Source organism: Mastigoproctus giganteus, chromosome 2, assembly GCF_048544385.1.
Source record: "Mastigoproctus giganteus isolate SK-2022 chromosome 2, ASM4854438v1, whole genome shotgun sequence".
NCBI classification, from domain to species: Eukaryota; Metazoa; Arthropoda; class Arachnida; order Uropygi; family Thelyphonidae; genus Mastigoproctus; species Mastigoproctus giganteus.
The window spans coordinates 256716913-256742381 of NC_143576.1; the positions used below are offsets into that span (position 1 = coordinate 256716913).

Here is a 25469-nt window from a genome sequence, read left to right on the forward strand (position 1 = left end):
TTCTTGATTAGACCGGGGTTTGAGCCTGTCACCACTAAATACAGAGGATGCGGAAAGGTCAGAAAATGACCACCGCATATCCCCGGAGCAATATGGCCTTAGTTGCTAATGCTCCTAAAAACCAAACAACAACAACCACCCTGGCATGCTCACACCCCATTGTGCCACTTTTCCCTTAAGAAGTGGGTAAAGTCTGAGACTCCATCATCTGTCTACCAGCAGCCCTATTCTGCACACCAAGCTGAGCACTCAGACTTCCTGCCTTTTTACACAGACGGCTCGAAGTCTGAATTGTGCGTAGTATCTGCTATAATATCTCAGCAGATTCTTCCTGAATCCAGCATATACACTGCAGAGCTGCATGCTATAGAGTTAGCCTTGGATCACATTCGAACTTGTCAATGTCAAAGGTCAATAATATATTCTGATTCTTTGAGTGTATTACAGGCTTTATTGTCTTTGAGACACAACTCTCATCCAGTTCTCTGTCGGGTTCAGCAGAAGATACATTCTCTTCATGAATACAAGTTTGATATCCGCTTCTGCTGGATTCCTAGCCACATTGGGATAAGAGGAAATGATTTGGCTGACACTGCAGCCAAATCAGCAGCTCCCACTAATAATCGTTGCCTGACAGTCCCCTGTACGGACTACAGGCAAATAATACGCAACAAGATATATTCCCAATGGCAAGAACTATGGCATAGAGAGAGAACAAATAAATTATACCAGATAAAGCCTGTAATAGAAACATGGCAGTCCAGTCTGCGCAGGAATCGGAGCAAGGAAGTTGTTCTTGCTTGACTCCGCATAGGACAGTCATCTGACACATTCGTTTCTGCTGAGGGCAGACGACCCTCCTATGTGCGAGTCTTGCGACACCATTTTATCATTAAAGCATATTTTAATAGATTGCGTTAATTTTACCCATGTTTGCAATATATATTTTACCGCTTTTACTCATCTGACTGAGCCATATACACTCAGTCAGATTTTATCAGACAACGACCATGTGTCAGCAATTAAGTTTTTACAGGCTATTAATATATATACACATATATAAATTGGATAATTTACTTTTAAACTTATACTGCCTTTTATTTATATATATATATATATATATATACAAAGGATACTAGGAAAGTTTTGCAATATGACGCAACAATGAATCACAGGAAGCTGCTTGTTGCTGCATGTTGAGACATGTTCATATGTGCATAGTAGCCGCCGCGCCAAGTCGATGGGCTCAGTTATTCATTAGTAGTGAGAGTGTAAAGTGCTTGCGATGGCATCGTGGTCACGAAATGAGATAAGGACAGTTTTGCGGTATAATTTCGTGCGTGGTTTAACCATAGACCAGTGCTTAGAAGAAATTACTCTTTCACTAGATGATGATTGTCCACATCGTACAAAGATATTCAGGTGGTATAGAGAATTCCAAAGGAGAAATTTCACTCTGGAGGATTCTGAGAGGCCGGGAAGGCCACGAACGTCAGTTACGGAGGAAAACGTTACTGCTGTGAGGAAAATGCTTGACGAAAACAGGCGAGTGACCTACCAACAGATAGAGGATACTTAGGGCCTAAATGCACCAGCAATTCGTTCGATTCTGCAAGATCATTTGCACGTGAAGAAACTTTGTTCTCTCTGGGTGCCGCATCAACTGACTGAAGAGCAGATGACACGACGTGTGACTTGGTGCCGGGAGATGTTAAAAAAGTTTGATAAGGGACAATCTCGGTATGTGAACAACATCGTGACAGGTGACGAGACTTGGCTGTACTATTACGATCTGCCGACCAAGGCTCAAAACAAAGTTTGGGTCTTTGATGACGACACACCCGTAATTGTCAGAAAATCCCGATCTGTAAAGAAGAAAATGATAGCTGTATTTTTCAAATCGAGTGGAATTGTGAAGCATGTCGTTTTGGACATGCAGAAGACAGTCACAGCTAAGTGGTATACTGAACATGCCTGCCTAAAGTCATTGGATCGATGAAGAACCTGCTGCCAAAGTCAAGAATGGACACCTGGTACCTCCATCACGATAATGCTCGAGCTCACCGCGCCAAAGCCTGCACCGAATATTTGACCACGACAGGACTGAAACTTCTCGAGCACCCTCCCTACAGTCCAGACCTTGCTCCCTGTGACTTTTCACTGTTCCCGCATGTGAAAATGAAGCTAAAAGGGAGGCGGTTTTCCAGTGATGAGGACCTTCTATGGGCTTGGGACAACGAGTGTGCTTTACTCCCTAGTGAAACTTGGCAGAACTGGTTTAAAGATTGGTTTCGGAGGATGGAGAGGTGTATTGAATGTAGAGGAAATTACTTTGAAAAAATTAAATAAACAAAGCTGTATTGCAAAACTTTCCTAGTACCCTTTGTATATATAACAATTTGATGAGGTAACCTTTTTAAAGGTTACTAGAATTTATCTTTGTTGATATTTTAATCTTTTCTTGGCGCAGTATAACCTTAGTCGTTTTTGCGCCAATAAAATCAAATCAACCAGTTCAGAACCAGACATCTGGCAACCCTATTTAATAAATGCATTTCATATTATCCTACTTTTGTTTTATAAATCCTAATCAGAGATGTGTTAGCATGAGACCAGGTCATTTCAATTTTTGTTCCATTTGAGAATTTGCTGAACACACAGTGATCAGTGAAATAATTGTTTGTTATGTATATTGTGCACTGAGCCATAGTTTTGCACACTATAGTGCAAAACTATGGATTATTTTTATTTCAAGTTTTTTTTTTTAAATTATATGCAGAAATTCAGGGAGTACATGATGAGCAACAATTTAACAGCCCGCCTTCAAGGAAAGGCAGATTTAATGAGAAGAGCTTTAGGATATGAGGGAGATACTAAGCCACACTCTTCTGGTTCATCACCTAACACTATACCCAGACCACATTCCCTTCCACACAAGGCACGCAAAAAGAGAATTGGGAGGACACCTTTGGTAGGGCAACCGAAGTTATTTGGTGGAAGCTTAGAAGAATATGTAGAGGTAGGTAGGTAGTTAGTTACTTCATTTTTGATGAGTGTCATCAGATGTTTTTTAAAAAATGTTGAACAAAATATGTTTTAAATATTCTTATTGTTTTTAATTTTCTAGTGTTCATTTGAAATTTAATAAATTATTTTAGTTACAATTTTTAATTTAGAAAAATCATCTCAAATTTACAAATTGCTAACTCTTCTGCTCTTTGTAATATTGAAATCATTTAAGATTCATGGTGTGAACTTCATTCATTGTTTTAAGTTCACTGGTTCCTTATAGTTCACTTAGTGCAGTTTGTTTTTCTGTTGTTTCCTTTTTTAACATTGCTAACATTTTCTTAACATTTTTTTCATATAGTAGCCTTGTTTCCTAAGAACAACGCTATTGTATGAGGATTCTTTTCCTCCCTGCTAAGAGATTAAAATAAAACAAATAATATATTTGCTGTGTGACTGAGGAAACATGTCTGTGAAACAATTTCCATTAAAATTATTTCTGAAATTACATGCACACATTATACACTGATGAGCCAAAACATTATGACCATTGAGTCTTTATGCAAATCGGATCAACTGCAGATGAACTATGGCCTGGGTTCAGACACTGTATAAAAAACACCTGACACTGAGCTCCATTAATCAGTGTTACTCTTATTCTTCAGATGGGAAAGGCAGCGGACTTAAGCGAGTTTGACAAAGGCCAAATTGTAATGGCCTTTGTCAAATGTTAATGCAGACCTGGTCAGAGCATATCTGAAGTGGCTTGGCTGGTGGGGTGCTCACGGTCACCCATGGTTAGTACCTACTGAAAGTGGTCCGAGGAGGAGAAACCCATGAACCGCTGGCGAGGTGTTGGATGATAACTGCTCATCGATGCTTGAGGTGAGCAAAGGCCCTCCAGATGGCACGTGGCGACTGTGGTGCAACTCGTCAGTAATTAGAATGCTGGTGATGGGAGTAATGTGTCACAACACACATTACATCGAACCCTGCTGAAAATGGGGCTGCATAGCCGCAGGCCACTCAGAGTGCCCATGATAACCATGGTTCACTGGCGACAGCACCTACAATGGGCATGTGAGCATCGAAACTGGACCTTGAGTGATTGGAAGAAGGTCGTCTGGTCTGCTGAATCGCATTTCCTGTTGCGCTGGACGGCCAGGTGTGTGTGCGTCATTTACCTGGAGAAGTGATGGCACCTGGATGCACTGTGGGATGAAAACAAGCCGGTGGCAGTGGTGTCATGCTTTGGGTGATGTTCTGCTGGGATACCCTGGGTCCAATCTTCCATGTACCGGGCACTCTGATATCTACCACCTACCTAAACATCATTGCTGAGTAGGTACACCCTTTCATGGCAACGGTCTTCCCCTCTGGTGGTGCTGTCTTTCAGTGGGATAATGCACCATGCCACACTGCCCGGATTGTTCGAGACTGGTTTGCGAAACATGCGGAAACTTTCCAGGTATTGCTCTGCCCTCCAAATTCACCAGACATCAATCCCATCGAGCATTTGTGGTTTGTGTTGCAACAGCAACTCCGATCTGCGGCTTCTTGACCACCTACCTTACAAGAGTTAAAGGATCTGCTGGTTATGTGTTGGTACCAGATACCACAAGACATTTAGAAATCTTGTAGCATCCATGCCTCGCCAGATACGAGCTGTTTAGCTGCACGTGGAGAACCAACATCATATTAGGTAGGTGGTCATAATGTTTAGGCTCATCGGTGTATAATACAGTAGAACCTCATAAATCCAGCATTCACAAATGCAGATTTATCAAATTTCAGTTCTTTTTGAATATATTATTATTAGCCATTTGGTGCAAGGAAGCCTGAGGCTTATGCTGCGCCAGCCAAAAAAAGTTAGAGAGAGAGAGAGAGAGAGAGAGAATCAGAAGAAGAAAGAGAAGAATGGTGATATCCAGCTCAGGATCCTGGGTGTGCCAAGCACATACTCACCAGATGTAAGATTTAACTCACCCTGGGGTTAAATATCTATGAAGGCAGTTGACTGTACAAAGGCAGAGGGAAATAGGCTGGTTGGACTTAAAAGAAAAAAAAATTTTTTTTTTGTTTTTATTTTTTAAAAATTTATTTTTATTTTTTTAAAGTTATTCCAGCCAAAGAAAATAAAATACTTGCAAATAAAACAATTTAGACAATTTCCATATATTTTATGTACTCTCACGGTAACGCGGGAATCTTTTTTTGGCTAATGCAGCATAAGCTTCAGGTTTTCTTGCATCATATGGCATATAATAATAATAATATTTTATGAAAAAATAAACGGAATTTGCACTTACTTGTTCTCATGGCTTCTGACTATGTGTGTTTTATGTTATGGCACTTTTATTAAAAAGATTTTTAACTGGATTATTCTCTTTCAGGCAGAGGGAGTAAAGTTTCTCCCTTAGAATTATTCAAGGTTTTTCGGCCCAAACAACATTTCAGATTGTTCTCTGAACATACACTTGTATAAAAAGCTGTGTGAACTAGAGTACTTCTGGAACTGTCACCCTATGGCCTGAGTAAGCAATGCAGCAGTGAAGTACTAAGGAGAATTGTCTCCTTTGTGCTTCTCTACGTTGGATTATAGACCATTACATCTGCTACAGGGTGGTAGATTGATCTTCCATTATTAGCATTAGCAAAGGCACATGATGCAAGAAAGCAAGCTTATATAGCATCAGCCAAAAACACACACACACACACACACACACACACACACACACACACACACACACACACACACCCTCTCATTTCACTCGTTCCAAATATGTGTCTAGTTCTGCCTTAAATCTATTTAAGCTATCAACTTCTACAACGACAAATGGAAGGTTGTTCCACTGGCTAAAGGCAAACTTCTGCACATCTATCCTACAACTGTCTTTCCTCAATTTGAATTTATTCCCTCTTAGGTGATTATTCTGAGGAAGAATCCCATCAGCATTGAGCATGCTCAAACCATCCAAGGCTTTATATACCTCAGTCAGATCACCTCGCATCCTTCTTAAAATGAGGCCTCTAGACCTGTATACAGTACTCAAGGTGTGGCCTGACCATTGCCTTATACAAGGGGATAATCACCTCCTGCTAGAGAAATTCCTGTATATAATTGACAAGACACCATGAGCTACTCTTGCAGGCAGTCTGCACTGCTCAGAAAACGTCATATCTGCCTGCACAATTACCCCAAGTCCTTTTCACTCTCTACCGCTGTCAGTATAGTACGATACAATTGATACGTTACTCTGAGGTTACTGCTTCCCGTATGCAATACTTTACATTTGTCAATGTTAAACTTCAGTTGCCCTATCAGCCTGCCAGCTCAACTTTTCTAGATCCTGTTGCAGCAGCGTACTGTCATTAACAACCCTGCCTACCTTCGTATAGTCTGCAAACTTAGACATTAAGCCTGATATACCATCATCAATATCATTAATAAATACAGAAAACAACAATGGACCCAATACTGAACTCTGGGTGACTCCACTAATAACATTAGTCCACGAAGAGCAGTGTCCATTGATTACCACTCTGTCTTTTCTCACTTAACCATCCATTTATCCATAGCAGCAATTTGCCTCCAATGCCACACTGTTCCAATTTGTGTAGCAGGTTTTCATTTGTAACAGTATCAAAAGCCTTTCTAAGATCCAAATATATGATATCAAAGTTATTCCCTGCATACAGTTCCTTTGTGACCACATCATAGTATGCAATCAAATTAGTCAGGCAAGACTTTTCCTTAACAAAAATACTGAAGTCTTGTATAGATGACCTGTAATGCTTCTTTAACCAGTGCCTCCTGTCAGTTTAACAGAAGTTAAACTGACAGGTCTATAATTATTTGTGTTGCTCTTTGATCCTATTTTGTGAATTGGGGTCACATTTTCACATCTCCAGTCCATGGGTACCTTCCCTGAGTCCAAAGAAGCTCTCATAATTATGGCTAAGGGTTTGCTTACTTTCTTTGCTACCTCCTTTAATATAACTGAGTAGATTCCATCCACCCCGGATGCTCTTCTTATGTTTATCTTCAACAATTTCTCCTCCACTTTACTCTCAGTTATTACAAGATTATCTAGCTTACTGCCAGAGTTTAATACACCTCTGGCATTCCTCTCCCTGAATAATTCCTGATGTGTGAATGTAGATGCAAAATATTCATTTAGTTTGTTAGCTACTTGAGCAGGATCATCAACAGTTGAACCATCGATATCAAGTGGACCAATCTGATTCATCCCATTCCTTCTAGAGTTTACATAGGTAAAGAACTCTTTGTTGTTTTTCTCTGCATCCTTTGCCAAAGTTTTCTCATAATCTGCCTTTGCCTGCCTAACCTCCTTTGTGATTTGGTTACAGATCAACTTATATCTATCATAAGCTTCCATATAACCCATTAATTTATATGTATCTCATGCATTTTTCTTCTCTGCCATATGTCTCATTAGTTCATCTGACATACATTTAGGCCTAAACCTTGAACAATATTTCTTAGTTGGTATGAAAAGCCTAGTAGCTTCCAAGATTAATTCTTTGAATGCTTCCCATTTTGAATTTGCTGTTGGTAACATCATTAGTTGGTCCCACCATATAGAATTTAAATACTGTCTCAGATCAACATAGTCACATTTACCAAAGCAAAAACCCTTCCCTTTACTCCTGATGGTAGTTGCCTCTTTGAGTAAACTCTGCTTCATCACACTGTGATCACTGCCACCTAGTGGTTCTTTTATTTGCAGATTCTTAATGCATGAAGAATCACTACTGATAATCAGATCAAGAGTATTACTCCCTCTAGTTGCCTCCTGAACATGCTGCTGTAGAAAACAATCATCTAATAAATTCAAAAAAAAAAAAAAAAAAAACCTTGCTAGTGTGTGAGTGGCCAACTCACAAATTCCAGTCAATATCTGAGAAATTAAAATCCCCCATTATAAGACACTGATTTACTGGCTCACTCTGTTTCTGTGTATAGTTGTTTATTATATTTATCAGTGTCACTAAGCCTATAACACACTCCTTCTCTCAATTTTGCTTTTCCCATTGCTTATGTTACACCAAACTGACTCGATATTGCACTTTCCAGCCATGTCGACTGGCTGTACTACCACGGATTTTGTGTTTCTTATCCAATAGCAAAACCCATCCTCCCTTTCTATCCTGTCTATCCTTCCTGTACACATTGTTCTCCCCAAATTCCATTTCTGCATTCTTTATATCTGTGTGACACCACGTCTCTGTTATCCCAACAATATCTGCCTTTGAAGTTTTGATCAACACCTCAAATTCATCAAATTTATTTTCCAAGCTACTAGAATTGGTGTACACACAAATATACATGCACCTGTTTCTATTCTTAGCTACCCTAACACAGCCCATGTATTTTCTTATTCCGCAATGACTACCAGCAGTCTCCAGAAACGCTTGCACCTTGTTTTCCAGGCTGCTGCCCATTTCAATAGAAGCAGTGCAAAAGAATCACTTTCACCTCTGCCAGCGGCTACTGTTAATCTATTAGTCCCTGTACCCCCAAGCTAGCAGTTTTTCGACCCACCTAACTCTGCCTCAATAGCATCAGCAAATATTATTCTTGCACCCTTTCTATTTAAGTGTATCCCATCCCTGTAGAAGGAGTCTCTCCTGTTAACAAGCACAGACTAGTAGGCTGAGAAAAAATCTACCCCTTGAGCTTTGCACAATCTCTCCAGGGCTGAATTGATCGACAAGGCTCTCATCATATACTTCCCCTATTGTGTCTGGGCTGAATTGCAGACACTTTTAAATTCAGCCCTATCTCACTGCTTTTTTTTTTTTTTTTTTTTTTTTTTTTCAACATTGACCTGTACTTGTTAAGTAATTTCAACCGTCTCCTAGTCTTAATATTATTAGTGCCAACGTGTACAACAATATCACCTTTTGTGCCTTTAAAAGATGATATCTGCTCTACAATGTCATCCACCTTTGCACCCTGGTAGACATACCCTGGTCCTGTTCCACCTATTATTGAATAAGCATTTGGTTAGTTGACTAATTTAGCCATGTAGGACTTCCTCTCAGAGAATGAATTAGCTCCCCCAAGCCCAATATAGAAATTATTGGCACTTTGTTTCTCTCTCTAGCAAAGCACTTAATGCAGTAATGATCCATAACTATGAATATTTTACAAAGAAAAGAAAATTTACATCTTGCATTAAGGTGAGCACTGTTCTATTTCTGTTCATTCTTGCAACTAAATGCTTACAAAATTTGCCTTTCCACTTAGCTTAACAGTATTACAAGATATCAAGTGTATATATCTTGTAATACTGTAATGTTAATCTTGTAAACATTTAGAGTTGTCCTAAAACTTAAATTGCCCTAAAAAACTCAAGCCATTGTCATGCAGATATATGTAAATCATAAATCTAAAAATCCTATATTTATAAACTTAAACTTAAAACATAGTAAAAATTTTACAAGTATTTTTTTTTTTTTTTTATTGTGCATCAAATTCAAATATTTTTTATTTTTAGGCTACTAATCAAGATATTCCACTTATTATCAGGAGCTGCATTCGTATTATCAATTTATATGGTAAGTAAAACTTATATAAAAATAATATACAGTGAGTGATCACTGAATTATGACCACCCCTATGAAAACTGAATGCAACCCGCTGACCACGTGAGGTACGAGAGTGCAGTTAGTTGACCTACGTAGTATAGATAAGGTGTCAGTGGTTCAGTAGGTAGTAAAATTCCGAGTGTGATGGGTAAAGGGAAGGATTTATCAGACTTTGATAAAGGACAGATTAAGGGATCTTGACAAGCTGGTGCCTCGATTTCCCAAACAGCTGAATTGGTGGAGTGTTTGAGAGCTGCCATTGTTAAAGTTTACGAGGACTGGCGTCAAAATGGTCAAAAAATGACCCGACGGCAAAACTGCAAAGGTCAGTGAAAGGTTGATGTTAGAGGTGAGCATTGGGTCCGACGAATCGTACACGCTTAGCATTGTTGAAGAGTTGACTACCCAATACAACATGGGCCAAACCGGAACAATACCTGGCATGACCATGCATTGCACATATGGGCTATATCAGCAGATGGCCCCTACGTCATCCTCTCCTAATCATGGTTCATTGGCATAAAAGACTTACCTGGTGCAAAGAGCATGCAAGTTGGACATTAGAAGACTGGAAGAAGGTGCGCTGGTTGGATGAGTCACGTTATTTACTCCACACTGTGAATGGTTGTGTACGGATTTGGCCTCAACAACATGAGGTTCTTGATCAGTCATGCATGGTATAAAAAGTGCAAGCCGGTGGAGGCGGTTGTATGCTATGGAGCATGTCTCACTGGCAGGAACACGGACCCCTGGTGCATGTGGAACAACATATCACTGGTCTCCGCTATTGTCAACTGCTTGCTGACTGTGTATACCCAGCTATGTTACACTTTCCCTAACGGCAATGGTGGCTTCCAAGATGACAATGCGGCACGCCATCAGACACTTGATGTGCAGGAATGGTTTGAGGAACACAGTTCTGACTTCCAACATATCGATTGGCCTCTGACCCCCCCCCCCGCATCAATCCCATAGAGCACTTGTGGGACACTATGGAAAGGCATATCAGGCATCTGGATACACCAATAACTTCCATATCTGTATTGCTAGTCGCATTACACACAGCTTTGTTGGCCATACTTCCCAAACACTTCCAACATCTTGTTGAATCAATGCCATGTCGGATAGCTGCTGTACTGAGGGCAAAAGGGGGACCTACGAAGTGTAGGTGGTCATAATTCAGTGATCACTCAGTGTATATTCACTATAAACTTATGATGAATAAACTTATTATAGTGAATAAACGCACAGTTACTTATGATGAATTCTTCTGTTAAGTGTTTTTTTTTTTTTTTTTTTTCCCCATTGCTTAACTATGTGTGCAGCATGTTTATGTTCAGTAGTTTAATTTAAGCTGACTCCCAATTCAAAATAAAATTGGTGGAGTTAGCTTCAAAATAAAGAGATGGAAGGAATGAGTGGTTGGCTGTTATTTGGGAACATTTTTTAAAAATTTTCTTATTCCTTTTTCAAGGACAAACACGATCTTCTTTACCGGACAAACATGACCCTCTTTACAAGACAAATCTGACCTGTGAAGAAGTGTGTGTTATTACAACACTGGAATTTTGCTAATGCTATTGATGGCATACCATGTGACAGGATTTCCTGTAAATTAGAGGAATTGAAATTAGATGAGAGGTTGGTTTAAACTCAGATTAATGCATAAAAAGTGACTAACTTTGTGATGGTGTAACAATTCAAGATTGAGGATTTCATTTTTCCATAAGAGGGAAAAAAAAACAGTATTGCAATTTATATTGGCAGATACACATTAGGAAAATATTTATCAAGGAGTTTAGTATAGATAACACTTCTAGCTTTGGTTTTTTTCTTATTGAGCAATTTGGAATTTTACAATATAAAGTTTCATCGATGCTAAAATTGATCCAAACAGTTAATGCAGGTGCTTAGAAAGGCATTGGTAGCTACATTGTGGAATGAGAGCATTTGTTCTAGATTAGTAGTAAGCTCTCTTTTTGAAATAGACTTGGGAAGATAGATTTAATTTTTGGCCTATTTGATTATCCCAAATTCTAGTCTCCAGATTTTGTGCATTTAAATATAGACTGCAGACAATATATTGTGCATGTAAATATAGATTGCAGCTGGCCTAACTTTAGCTGCATTGATTACTAATAATGAATTATAAAATAAAATGCTGTAGTTTTAAAAAAGTAAAGTAAAATACAATTCTTTTTAGTATGCATGGTGGATTCAAAGGGTTTACAGTTGTTGTTGTTATTTGGTTTTTAGGAGCATTAGCAACTAAGGCCATATTGCTCCGGGGATATGCGGTGGTCATTCCCTGACCTTTCCGCATCCTCCGTATTTGGTGGTCACAGGCTCGAACCCCGGTCTAATCAAGAAGCGTGTGCTACGCACTGCTGCTCCTGCCCACCTGGCTACGGAGGCGCCAAGGGTTTACAGAAATACCATAATAAATCTCTGGTGATGGAAGAGCACAGAACATGTTGCACCATATTTGATATGAATATCTGGAAGGAGTATACAGCTTTCATATGCTTAAAGTTGGATATGTGAACTCCGGAATTTGTGCTATTAAAAAAATAGTCTGCCATCTGTTGTGAAGCATTAGTAAAATATAGCAAAATTTGCAAGTTACTTAAAAAAAATAATTTTTTTTTTACTGTAAAGGGTCTTCTACATTAAAAAAACAGTGCATTTTTTTTTTGCTGTAGCATAATAAATATGCTGTTTTAAAGTAATATCAAGTCCAGTTTAATTCATCTTGACTTTCCACAGGAGCCAAGGTCAAGTCTATGTTCCACTTCTTTTGTGTGACTAAACAGCTCCGAATTGAATAGAAGTGTTTTGTTATCTGATAAATGTACTTGGAAGAAAAAGATTCTCTACTCTGTTGAACAGTACCTTACTCTAAACAATACCTCATGGAATAATATTAGAGCATCCACCTTATTTAGTCTCTCACTGTGTGATTTTAATTTTTTTAAATGAAAAATTTGAAATGGGGTTTTTTTTTTTTATACACTTTCAACAAAATAAAACTTAATGCTGCTGAAAATGTATAAAACGACATTAAATATAAAACTGTTCGTCATTTCCATTTTCTGGTTTAAAAAACTATTAAGTTTGTGAAAATCAGACATTACACGTCTTAATGTTTTGTCAAATAAATGAAAAAATAAATAGTAATAATCTAAACAAGGAAAAATTTTCTATCAAAAATAATAATCGAAATAAGAAATCATTTTCCATCAATATTAATAACAGAGACAAGAAGCCATTTTATGTAATAATTAAACATAAAAGCCAAAAGTAATAAAAAAAACTTGATTCTTTCCGTGTATAAACCAATAACTCTTCATTTGAAAGTGAAAAGTTATTTATTTCTGTAAACAATAACTATGCACTTTCAAAATTATTCAAGTAAAACTGGATGTGTGTTTAGGAAAGTATAGAAAGTTAGTCATTACCCTCAAACTAACAATTAATATGCAGTCAATTTTTTTTGGAGTGGCACCTATCAAATCCAGTGCAACCACCACTTGATTAAAAGATGTTGCTTAAAGATTCATTAATTTTTGAAAAGAAAAATCATCCTGGAACTTTTGGAATCTGCCACTTATACAGTATTTCAAAAGCATGACCAAAAAAAATTCTGGGTTTTACTATTATTATCATTAGTTTGAATATCAGTTAAGATTTTGGTTTAAGCAGTTTAAATGGGATCAAGAATTCATAGATAACTCCCACTCAGGACAGCCAGCATAAGTTACAGCACTGTAACTTATGCTGGCCGACCAAAAAAAAAACAAAGACCAAAACAAAGATTTCATTTTTTTTCCCGGACATTTCATCTTTTATCTCAAAATGGATGACATACATGAACTGGGTATATATTGAGAAAAAATAAAAAATTAGGCCACATTGTTTCTTTATTACCAGAGTAGATAACTTTTTGAGTAACCTTCATAAAAGCACTTTTAAGTAACTTCTCAAGTCCACCAGTTTAAGTTATCCAAACTTTCCATGGGATTATGTCTGAAACTAGGTTTATGTTTTACCTTCATTATCAAACCTTGGTTAAAGTAAACATATAGAGTTCATATATTCCTGGCTAGAATTTGAAAAAAGTATTTAGGTAATATAATTTTGTATCAAATTTAAAGTGTATAAATTCATTTCTTTTCAATATATATGTAGTTTAAATTTTGGTTATTGATAGGATTGCATCATCAAGGAATCTTCCGAGTATCTGGATCTCAGGTAGAAATCAATAATTTCAGGGAAACTTTTGAAAGAGGTGAGAACAAATTACACTTGCAGAAAAGTTAATTTCATTTGCTAATAAGATTCTGATTGTTTTTTCATTTTAGATATATATGTATTCTATATATTTCTTTGTTATAATTCCTATTAACGACATCACTCCGCATGGTTTTGATGTTTGTAAACTAAAGCTGTTTTTTTAACTCAGTTTTTTACGATGATTTCAGAAATGTTATTCATTTTTTATGTCGCATTACTATTTTTTTTCACAAATCACTTAAGTTTATGCCATGAGTTGTTATTATTGAATATATTAAGTTAGGAGTAAATGCTTGGAATTTGTAAGCTAAATCTTCATGTTGGCAACTGTATTCAGTCATTTGTTTCTTGACATTGAGAGCTCTGTGCAGCAGGTTTATCAGTGTAAGCTCAGTTTATTTTTGAGGTTATCATGTCAAACTTGTACTGAAAAGTGAGTAAAATTTCTTCATGCAAGTGTTTGAACAATCCAAACTTATTTTGTTATATTTATGGAAGTTATGTGGTCCTCAAGCAAAGACAAGATATCACAGAATTTGTAAAAAAATGTGTATTGTGCTTATTTTGAAGTGAAACTCTGTGACCAGGATAAACAATGGGCTCCACATAAAGTTTTCCAAAACCTGTGTTGAAGCATTGAGATTGTGGAAAAAAGGCTATGCCATTTGCAATTCCCATGATTTGGTGGATGCCTACATACCACTGTGATGATGACTGTTACTTTTGCTTAGTTAATGTAGAAGGATACAGTGCAAAGAGTAAGAAGGGCATTGAGTATCCTAATATTCTATTAGGCCAGTCCCACTTGGAGATAACCTGCTGATTCCATACCCTCCACTTGTATTGGAGAATGTAGCAGCAGAGAGTGCTGAAAGTGAAGCTTCTGAAGATGAAACTGAAGTCTACGTGCCTGAAGACATAGTCCACCCCTCAAGTGGTTTCACAGCATGAGCTCAATGATTTGGTAAGAGATTTAAATCTAACAAAGGAATTTGCAGAACTCCTTGGTCCTAGACTTAAGTCAATTTCTGGCTCCTGGGATGTTTTTCTTATGGCACAGATGCAGAGAACAAGAACTAGTCCCCTACTTTTCTGAGGACAATCCTATGGTTTTTGCAGTAATATAAATGACTTAATGAACTATTTAAGAATTGGTTACAATCCTACACAATGGAGACTTTTTATTGACTCATCAAAGGGCAGGCTCAAAGGTGTGTTGCTTCACAATGAAAATAAATGTTGGTCGATTCTAATAGTTCACTCTGTGCATTTGAAAGAAACATATGAGAACCTGAAGTTGTTGAGAAATATTAAGTATGAAGAACATAGTCTGTTGGCCTGCTGACTTTAAAGTGATAGGCATGTTACTTGGACAGCAATCTGGCTACACAAAATTGCCTTGCTTTTTGTGAGTGGGACAGTCGGGCAAGGAGTAAGAACTGGGATGCCAAGGTCTGTCTGAAGAGGGGCAGTTTTTGCCTGGATCAAAGAACATAGTTCATAAACCACCGGTAGATCTCAAAACTGTCCTCCTTCCACCCTTGCACACCAAACTGGGTTGGATGAAACAGTTTGTGAAAGTTTTGCCTCAGGCAGTCCCTGCTTCCACTACCATTGTACTAAATTCTCATCAATCACCCAAAAGAAGCTAAAACAAGGTATTTTTGTTGGACTTAAATTCGTAAACTGATGAGGGACTGAGATTTTGAGGGAGTTATGAATAAAAGAGAAACACAGGCATGGGTTAGCTTCAGGTCTGTTGTTGGGAACTTAGGGAAGGAACAACAAGGACCCAGATTACAAGAATATACTAGAAAATATGTTGGAAAACTTCAAGCTGGGCTGCAACATGAGTGTCAAGGTACATTTTTAACACTCCCATATCGACTACTTCCCAGAAAATCTAGAAAGGGTTAGTGAAGAACATGGTGAGAGGTTTCACCAGGAAATTTAAAGACATGGAGATGAAGGTGGAGATAAAGAAATGAAAATTTGACCCATTGTAGATCAGTTTTTAAAATGAGAGGTGAGTGTTAAGTTTGCCTTTTACCACACTGCCCTTCTTAATAGTGTTTTCAACATGTATTTAAATATAAAAGTCTGGTAAATGTAGCATTTCATTATAATTTCAGTGCACAAATTCTGCTAATATTAGTAAAGATTTGTGAAAAATCAAATTTACTTGTGTGATTTTTGAATAAACATGACATGATGGAAATAAATGGAAGTTATTTTTGAAATCAGCATAAGACCAATTGTTCAAATAATCCTCTGGGGTTGGAAAAGTTCTGACTCATAACTGCAATATAACACACCAACAGTATAACTGAAACCTTATTAAAATAATATGATATAAGACTGGATAAAATTTTGTGAAAAAAAATAAAAAATAAATAAAAGATAATACAAACAGATGTACAAATGCACTAAAATATATAAAATGCACTGATTATACAATTGTACATCTGTACATCTCCATATTCATCCTCCATATGTGCATGGAAACCAGAAATGGCTCGGGAGTGCGCCAGGCGGAACCGTTCATCCCATACAAAATTACGGTTTCAAAGAGGGGATGAATATGGACTCCCCTGTCTCTGTTAATAGTATTACATTCTGAAGAACAAATCCACAATCTCTCGAGAGCCATTTGCAGTTCCAATATCTGTGATCAACTGACATGCTGTGTGCAGCTGCCAGGGCGAAGATTGCACACAGTCACGTCAGAGGTGAAAGATCCCGTACCTATTTTGAGGATACAAGTGGGGTCATATATGAGATCAAACTCCCAGATTGTGGGGAGTGCTATGTTGGTGAGACAAAATGCAGGTTCAAAGATCTTATGGGGATCATTAACGCAATAAAGACCACAGACCATCAAATTTCTCCAGGCGATGCCGTCATAGTCGAACGCACAGTATTGGAACCGCAAATAGTGCAAGCGCTTGCAGATTTGTTCTTAAGAACATAAATAGACAGGGGAGTCCATATTCATCCCCCTCTTTGAAACCATAATTCGTGGGCGGGATGAACGGTTCCACCTGACATGCTTTTGAGCCATTTCCGATTTCCATGCATGTGTGGAGGATCACATGCTGCAAGCCGTGATCATGCAGTTATTTAAGAATGTACTGTGTCAGTTAAGTCTTACTGTTGATAAAGGAGGCGATCGCCTGTGAAAACTACGGTTGTTTTTATTGCTTTTAATTCTGTATATAGTGTAATTTTATTTTTATCTCATTTTATTTCTTTTAATTGTATAATCAGTGCATTTTATTTGTGTGTGTATGTGTATATATATATATATATATATATTTTTTTTTTACAAAATTTTATCCCATCTTATATCTTTATTATTTTAATAAAGTTTCAGTTATAGATGGTTGGTGTGTTGTATTGCAGTTATTATGAATCAGCATAAGAAAATGATTCAGGAACACCCTTTTTCTGAGAAACATCAGTGAATTTTTTCAAAACGAAGAGTAGTGTGACTAATATAAGGACAGTCTCTCTCTCTCTCTCTCTCTCTCTCTCTCTCTGTGCCTCCATAGTCAGGTGGGCAGGAGCAGCAGTGCATAGCACATGCTTCTTGATTGGACCGGGGTTCGAGCCCGTGCCCACCAAATACGGAGGGTGCGGAAAGGTCAGGGAATGACCACCGCATATCCCCAGAGCAATATGGCCTTAGTTGCTAATGCTCCTAAAAACCAAATAATGTTTCTCACACACACATTGGAGCACCAGACTGCAATAATACCAACTACAGAATTACTGACTTAATGTGTGCTGACCGGGCTAGCCAGGTGGGTAAAGTGCCTGTCTGGCAACCCAAAGGTCGTGGGTTCGAATCCCGTCTCGGGCTTGGATCAAAGTACTGCAAAAACCTCGGGAGGTGCATTATGGCCACAGAAGCCGATGCGCCAACAACTACCAAAAAAAAAAAAACTGACTTAATGCTTAATTACTATTTTGGTGCCTCCGTAACGAGGTGGGCAGGAGCAGCAGTGCGTAGCACACGCTTCTTGATTAGACCGGGGTTCGAGCCCGTGACCACCAAATACAGAGGATGCGGAAAGGGCAGGAATTACCACTGCATATCCCCGGAGCAACATGGCCTTAGTTGCTAATGCTCCTGAAAACCAAATAACAACAACAATTACTATTGTTGATGTTAATATGGTTAAAATGTATATTTTAGCTAAGTATTCCATATTTTAATCTAGATCTTTAAAGCACCCTCCCTTTATTTTGGTATTATGGTTGTTTGTGCTCTTGTTTATAGTATGTCACTTCTGCATCTAATCTTAAAAGTTAATGATTTTCCATTATGTATATTTCTTCCAGTTAATTAGCTCTAACTTTAGAATAGGCCCCTAGCAAGTAGGTTTCTGTATTTAATGGTTATCGATAAATCTGAGACCTTTTGATTTTTGTAAAATAAAGCAAAGTAAAATACAACTATATTTAAATAACTAATAATAAATATCAATTCTTAATGTTTTAGAGCTTGAAACTAAAAACTATTGTTAAAATAGTAAATTTATGATGACTAATCTTAAACAATAACTACTTATAAGACTAAAAATTTTTGACTTGTTAGTTCAACTAATTTTCCATATGTTACTAAGCATATTGCCTTTTTAATACATAAAATTCTATAAAATATTCTATTCTTTAAATCTGTAAAAGATATTTTATATATATATATATATATTTTTTTTTTTTGTTTATTTTATTATTTTTTTTATTATAGGCGATGATCCTTTAGCGGATGTAACAGATGCCAGTGATATAAATTCTGTAGGAGGCGTTCTAAAGCTTTATTTAAGAGAATTAAGAGAACCTCTGTTTCCAATTTTTTTCTTTGATCAATTAGTTGAAATAAGCCGTAAGTAATTTTAAAAAATGTATTCAATTGATATTTGTTTTAATTTTAAAAAATGCATTCCATCGGTTTAATCTCATTTGATTGTCTTTCTTTTTTTTTAATAATGTTGATGACTGTTCAAAAAAAAAAAAAGCAGCAAGAATTTTTATTATTTCTTTGAATATATATATATATATATATATATATATATATATATATATATATATATATATATATATATTCTACTATATATCTTCCACTGATGAAAACACTAGCCTCCTAATAATGATTATAATGATTACACTTATTCTGTATTCTTTTGTTTCGGCTTATATAAAGTTCCTGAAAAACTTCTGTTCCTTTCTCAAACATACATAGAATTGCTCTTAAATCTTCATTGTTGTTTTTTGAGTTTCATATGTGTATTGCTGTATTTAAGTGCATGTAAGAAAGTAGGAAGAGATTCTTGTGAGGTATTGCATGCCATGTTCTAAATAACAAAAAATATAGAATAATAAGTTAATGAAAAAATAAGTTTTTTTCAGTAATTAATAGGAATTTATCCAAAAATAGAAAATAAGTTGTAAGAAGAAACTAAGTTAATACTGTAATAATAAATAAAAATCCTTTGGGTTGGTATTAGTATTAGCTACATGGTGCAAAAAAGCCATAAGCTTTTGCTGTACCAGCCAAAAAATGAATAAATGAAAAAGATGAAATAAACTTCCTAAGTTATCCTCTCCTCATGCAGATGAGGAGGTATTTCCAGATCTATGCTGACCCTGCACTCCTTGGGTATAGGGTAGGATTTTCCCGTTATGGAAACATCTGGCCTATGTTTGGGGGTGCAGAGTTGGGGTGAGTTGAAACATTTGGCACGCCTCTCTGTGGCATGGATGGTAACTAGGTGGTTGTAAGATTCCACAGTTATGAGGCCAATGAGTAACACAATACAGCACACCATGATACTACATTATGGTATCCATGCTGTTCATACTGATTGACTTTGGCTAGGTATGTCTTCACCGTATAGTCACACAGTGAGTTTGAGTGATTTCCCTTTGGACTCACTTAAATGGAATAAATAAAGAAATAAAAAAAAATGTAAGCAATTTATTCCAGTGATTAAAAGCTTTACTGACTAAAGGAAAATTTTTCTACAGACCGGTCTGTAATTTTTATTCCCCCATAGTATCAGTTTATGCCAGTTAGTTAAAGTGTTACTTAATACAGTGAAAATTTCAACTTTATTCATTTTACTGAACTCTCTAAGAACTTTTAAACCTCACTAAAATCCCCTTTAAGGGCCTAGCTTCAAAACTCTATAGCTTACATACTCAGTCTCTCCTCATATGGGTGTGCTTTTGCTGCTGTCACTAGGCACTCTGTCAGTCTTAGTAGGTACAATTTCTGTACTTGAACACAGTATTCCCAGTGTGGTCCCACAATTGCCTTACATAGTGGAATTGTAACCTTCCTATCTTTACAGGTAATTATTCAATTAAACATTTATAAGACACTAGGGCCCCTCTTTGCTGCCTATTTGCAGCACACAGAAAAACTACATTTGCCTGAATTGTAATCTCCAAATCCCTTTGTTCCCCAACCATTTTTAATTCAATCTCTCTCTCTCTCTCACTCAGTGTGTGTTTTGTGGGGTTATTTCCCAAAATGGTTAAATAAGGCAAGACTGTGCCTTATTGCCATTTCTTTTTATAATTTTCATTGAACTATTTAATAAAAGAATGAGTTGCTGAGGAAAATGTAAAAATTTGATCATTATTGTGTCCTGATTATGCTGTGTTGTTAATAATAGTTTGAAAAATTTTCAAGAATTTCTAAATAATTAGATAAAGGTTGTAGATAATTTGGAACTCGTGAAAATTAATCACATAAAAACAAACTTCTTGTATGTTGGAAGAAAAGGAAAATTTATTGTTTATTACACAGTATTTAAGACTATTTTAACGAATATGTTGAGAGAAAAAGACAAAAGGAATTAATAAAAAACTTAATTTTCAGATATGAGAGTTTAAGAAAAAATAAATAGAACTGAATGAAAGATGGAAGCGATAGCAAGACTATGTTAAAAATGAGGATAAGAAGAAATCTTGGTTTCTAAGTTCCAATCAAAGGCATGAGGCAAAGAAATTCAACAGGAGCAGCAGTGCGTAGCACACGCTTCTTGATCAGACCGGGGTTCAAGCCCGTGACCACCAAATACGGAAGATACGGAAAGGTCAGGGAATGACCACCGCAAATCCCCGGAGCAATATGGCCTTAGTAGCTAATGCTCCTAAAAACCAAATAACAAATAAAGAAATTCAAAGAGAAAATGAATTTTAAGATTAATCCACATTTCTCTTGGCTTAGAAGTAGACCAGTGGGCTCTCTGAGTAGAACTTGAAGGTCTTATAGGAAATAGGATAGAATGGAAGAAAACAGTGAATTGGAGGCTGATAGTCAATAAGGACTGAATTGTATGATGTGTACACCCACTGGGTATAATAGATTTGAATGACTATTATGATCTACAGGTAACTCTCGTATAACATGGTAGTTTGGTTCGTACAAAATCTAGTGTAATGCGAAACTGTGTTATACGGGACTAAGAACCAGTACAAAAAGTGGGGTTACATTTCAAAAGCTAACAAAAATATGCCATTTTTTATTATAACTATCGGAAACTCAATTTTTATAGTAGTAATAACTTAATATTTTAACTTTATTTTTATAATATTAGTAACTTAAATAGTAATATCTGAACAAACATCTCACCTTACAGACTGTGATATTTATATGTGAGATAATGTACATTCATTTAATTTTCGTCCTCTTCATCGCTGCTAAGCACAATCTCTTCTGCATCATATAGATTTCGTGTACCTTCTGCTCTCTTTAAAAGTCGCAATTATTTTTTATGGTCTCAAACAAGCACAAGTTCAATAGCACAGAACCTAACCCAGGGATCTCCACACAAAATACAGTGGACCCCCACTTTAAACGATACGTGAAAATCAGAATAATATTTTCCAGTTAGCAAAATAAAAATAAATTTATGCTTACATACATAGCTTAATTAATATGTACTGTAATATGTACATATTAAATAATATTTCTGTTCACTGACTTTTTTTTTTTTTAGTTGCAAAATTTAAAACAGTAAAAATGAGATAAGTAATTAATAACAAAGAACACAGCATGCACAAGTTGCAACAAACACAATACGGAGTAATGAGTTTCTGAGAATTTATTTATGTTTTTTATATGATTGAATATTTCATGGAAAGGGAAACACATTTCACCATAATAACATGAAAACCCACCGAATTCCGGCTATCGGGACTATAGCAAATGCAAGGAGATCGAGTTTACTTCTTCGTTATCTTCGCCTTCTTCCCATGTTTATATGGGGTTGGCATTTCCATCCTTAATTCTTTTCCTCCATTCCTCTATCCTGGGCTTCCTCTCTCTTAAATCCTCTGCCACCTTGTCCTTCCATCTCAGCTTAGGTCTTCCCCTCTTCCCTATCACCTCCAACTTTTCACACCTCTTCCCCACATACTCCTCACTTCTTCGTTCCACATGTCCAAGCCATCTCAACCTAGATTCCTGCATTTTTTACTCAGAGGCCCCCACCTTAACCGTACCTCTGATGTAGTCATTTTTTATCCTGTCCTTCCTCATCACACCACACATCCATCTTAGCATCCTTATCTCCGCCACTTCCATCTTCTTTTCCTGGGCCCTTATAATTGCCCATGTCTCAGCACTGTACATCAATGTGGGTCTAACCACAGTTTTATACACTCTTCCCTTCATTCTACAATTTACTTTCTTATCACACAGCACCCCACTCATCTTTCTCCAGTTCAACCATCCACATTGCACTCTATGCTGTATTTCTGCACTCAATCCTCCATTCCTCTTAACGTTCGATCCCAGATACTTAAATTTTGAAACTGATGGTAGCTTCTCCTGCAGTTTTATAGAACTCTCATCTCCATTCAGTGCCATATATTCTGTCTTTGTTCTACTTATCCTCATGCCTCTCTCTCTTCCAATGCTTTCCTCCAATTTCTTCTCCACCTTTCTTTGGGAGTTTACTACCTGTTTATAATTGATTACACTAACAGAAAAGACCAATAAACCAGAAACTGCAAATTGTTTTATGGTAGTGACCTCCAGAAATGTACATTAGAAAAATATCACGAAGGTGATAACAATTAGCGAGTCAACAGTGGGATTCACAAAAAGGAATGGAAACATTTAAAATTACATCTAACATAATGCAGGGTTTTCCCAGCACAAAAGCTCAAAAATACTGTGTTATGTGAGATTTCCAGGAATTCTTAAACCATGTTAGGGCGAAACCTTGTTTTAGAAGTACCATGTTGTGTGAGGATTTCTGCAATTTATCAATCATGTTAGAGCGAAACCGTGTTGTAGAAGTACCATGTTATACGGGGGGGGGGGGTGCCTTTATTTTTATTTTATTTTTCTGCTTCTAATGTGGATTGCAGTTTAGAATTAGTTTAGTTAAAAGTTTAGTCTAAGGAAGAAAGTGAAGTAGCTTCTGATATGGTAGGCAATTTTATAAAATCTTTTTCCATGTTTTAAGCCATATTTCTGTGTCGCCAGGATTCAAAGTTGTGTTAAAATATCAACCTAAATCAATACAGCTGGAAAATTAGGAAGATATAGTCTCTCCTTTCACACAGACATCAGCTCTCATAATAGTAAACATATTTTTAAGTATTCTATTGAAGTTTTTTTTTTAGCTTAAAAGAATTTCAGGTGATGATCCTTTAAGAATGTGTCAGTGGACCAAGATTTTGTTGCAATCCATAAATTAGAAAGCACCTCCTTGAAGGAATTTTTCTTTTTTTTTTTTTTTTTTTTTAAACCAGTTTAGGAGACATCTATTTATTTTATACAAAAGAATTTGTGGTGAAACACTGTAATCATAGTTCCTGTATACTGGGTTTTTGTGAAATATTTAACTTAAAGAATTACTCCTGCAAAAATTAATATGTGATATGAAAAGAGGAAAGGTGAATGATCTTTCTTTCATTATGATAGCAGCAACTAATACATCCTGCAGAAATCAATATGTCATTGAAGGTTTGAAGCCGTGGCTCAGTGTAATAATGTTAACTAGAATATACCTCATCATTTTAATAAAATAAGCTTGAGAACTTCTCATCTTGAATTTTATCAGCCTCTCCAGCTTTGTTTTTGTTTTTAGATAGCAGTATTTAAATGAAATTCTCATTATTTGCGTGTTGTTTTTCCATCTATGGTTCTGAGCCGAGAATTTTTTGACCTTTCAATGTTATTAAATGATGTAAAGACCAGCTGGAAATTTTTTGTATTATTTTATTCATTATTCAAAGTCTTCTTCATGCTAATATGCATTTATATACAAAATATTAGTAGTTAGTAAAAAAATAACTTGCTCATTTGAAGAATTAGTAAGATGACTAAACATATTTGTGGGTAAACTCTTTTTCAGAACTTGAATCTAAACAAGATTTCATCAGTAAAGTGCGTGATGTAGTAAACAGTTTGCCAAGACCTGTGTTTATCGTCCTGAGATACCTCTTTGCTTTTCTTAATCAGTAAGTGTATTTATCTAGTTGTTTTTTTTCCCTGTAAGTAGAGTATATGGCTTTTTACAAGTGGTTAATTTCAAAATAACTACATTAAGAAAACTTTGCCTCTTTCATATTAAAATATAAACAAGAGTCAAAGGGTTTATCACATTTTGGTAATCAGACTATAATTTTTGCATTATTCAAAGATCTATCCCATTGGTAGAATTTTGGTAGTTGTATTACTTCTTGGTGATTACTGCATCTTTAATAAAGCATTATCAAGTGGAATTATTTACCAAATGCAAATGTTGCATCACATACACTTACCAAACTAAGAAATATATCTTGGTGTTTTTGTTGTTATTTCGTGTTTTTTTTTTTTTTTTTTTTTTTTAGGAGCATTAGCAACTAAGGCCATATTTCTCTGAGGATGTGTGGTGGTCATTCCCTGACCTTTCCGCATCCTCCGTATTTTGTGGTCACGGGCTTGAACCCCAATCTAATCAAGAAGCGTGTGCTATGCACTGCTGCTCCTGCCCACCTGGCTATGAAGACGCCTATATCTTGGTGTGGTACATGTATATAACACAGTACAGGTAACCTTCATATAACATGGTAGTTTGGCTCCTACAAAATCTCGTGTAATGCGAAACCATGTTATATGGGACTAAGAACCAGTACAAAAAGGGAGGGTTATGTTCCAAAAGCTAACAAAAATACCCCTTTCTTTTTTTTTTAAATAACTATCAGAAACTTTATTTTTATAGTAGTAATAACTTAAATAGTAATGACTGAACAAACATCTTACCTTACAAACTGTGATACTTATATATCAGATAATTTAGGTTCATTTAATTTTCTTCCTCCTCATTGCTGCTAAGCACAATCTCTTCTGCAGCATCTAGATTTCATGTACCTTCTGCTCTCTGTCACAATCAAAGTCACAATCTGCATGCTTCGAAGTCACAACTTTTTATGGTCTCGAATAAGCACAAGTTCAATAGCACAGAAACCCAGGGATCTCCCAAAAAAATACAGTGGACCCCCACTTTAAAAATATAAAGCAGAAATTTAACTTTATTACCTTA

The 25469-nt window shown here is 36.4% G+C and overlaps 1 protein-coding gene across 5 annotated transcripts in view; it reads left to right on the plus strand.

Annotated features, from left to right (window-relative positions):
* LOC150090404 (SLIT-ROBO Rho GTPase-activating protein 1-like) overlaps positions 1-25469 on the plus strand; it is a 240856-nt gene that overhangs the window by 194712 nt on the left and 20675 nt on the right. For all 5 annotated transcript variants that reach the window (XM_090389853.1, XM_090389857.1, XM_090389854.1 and 2 more), the window contains exons 10-14: positions 2780-3019; positions 9534-9594; positions 13835-13912; positions 18671-18805; positions 24300-24405. In XM_090389853.1, coding sequence (XP_090245979.1) covers positions 2780-3019; positions 9534-9594; positions 13835-13912; positions 18671-18805; positions 24300-24405 — 620 coding nt within the window. The remainder of the gene's footprint in view (positions 1-2779; positions 3020-9533; positions 9595-13834; positions 13913-18670; positions 18806-24299; positions 24406-25469) is intronic.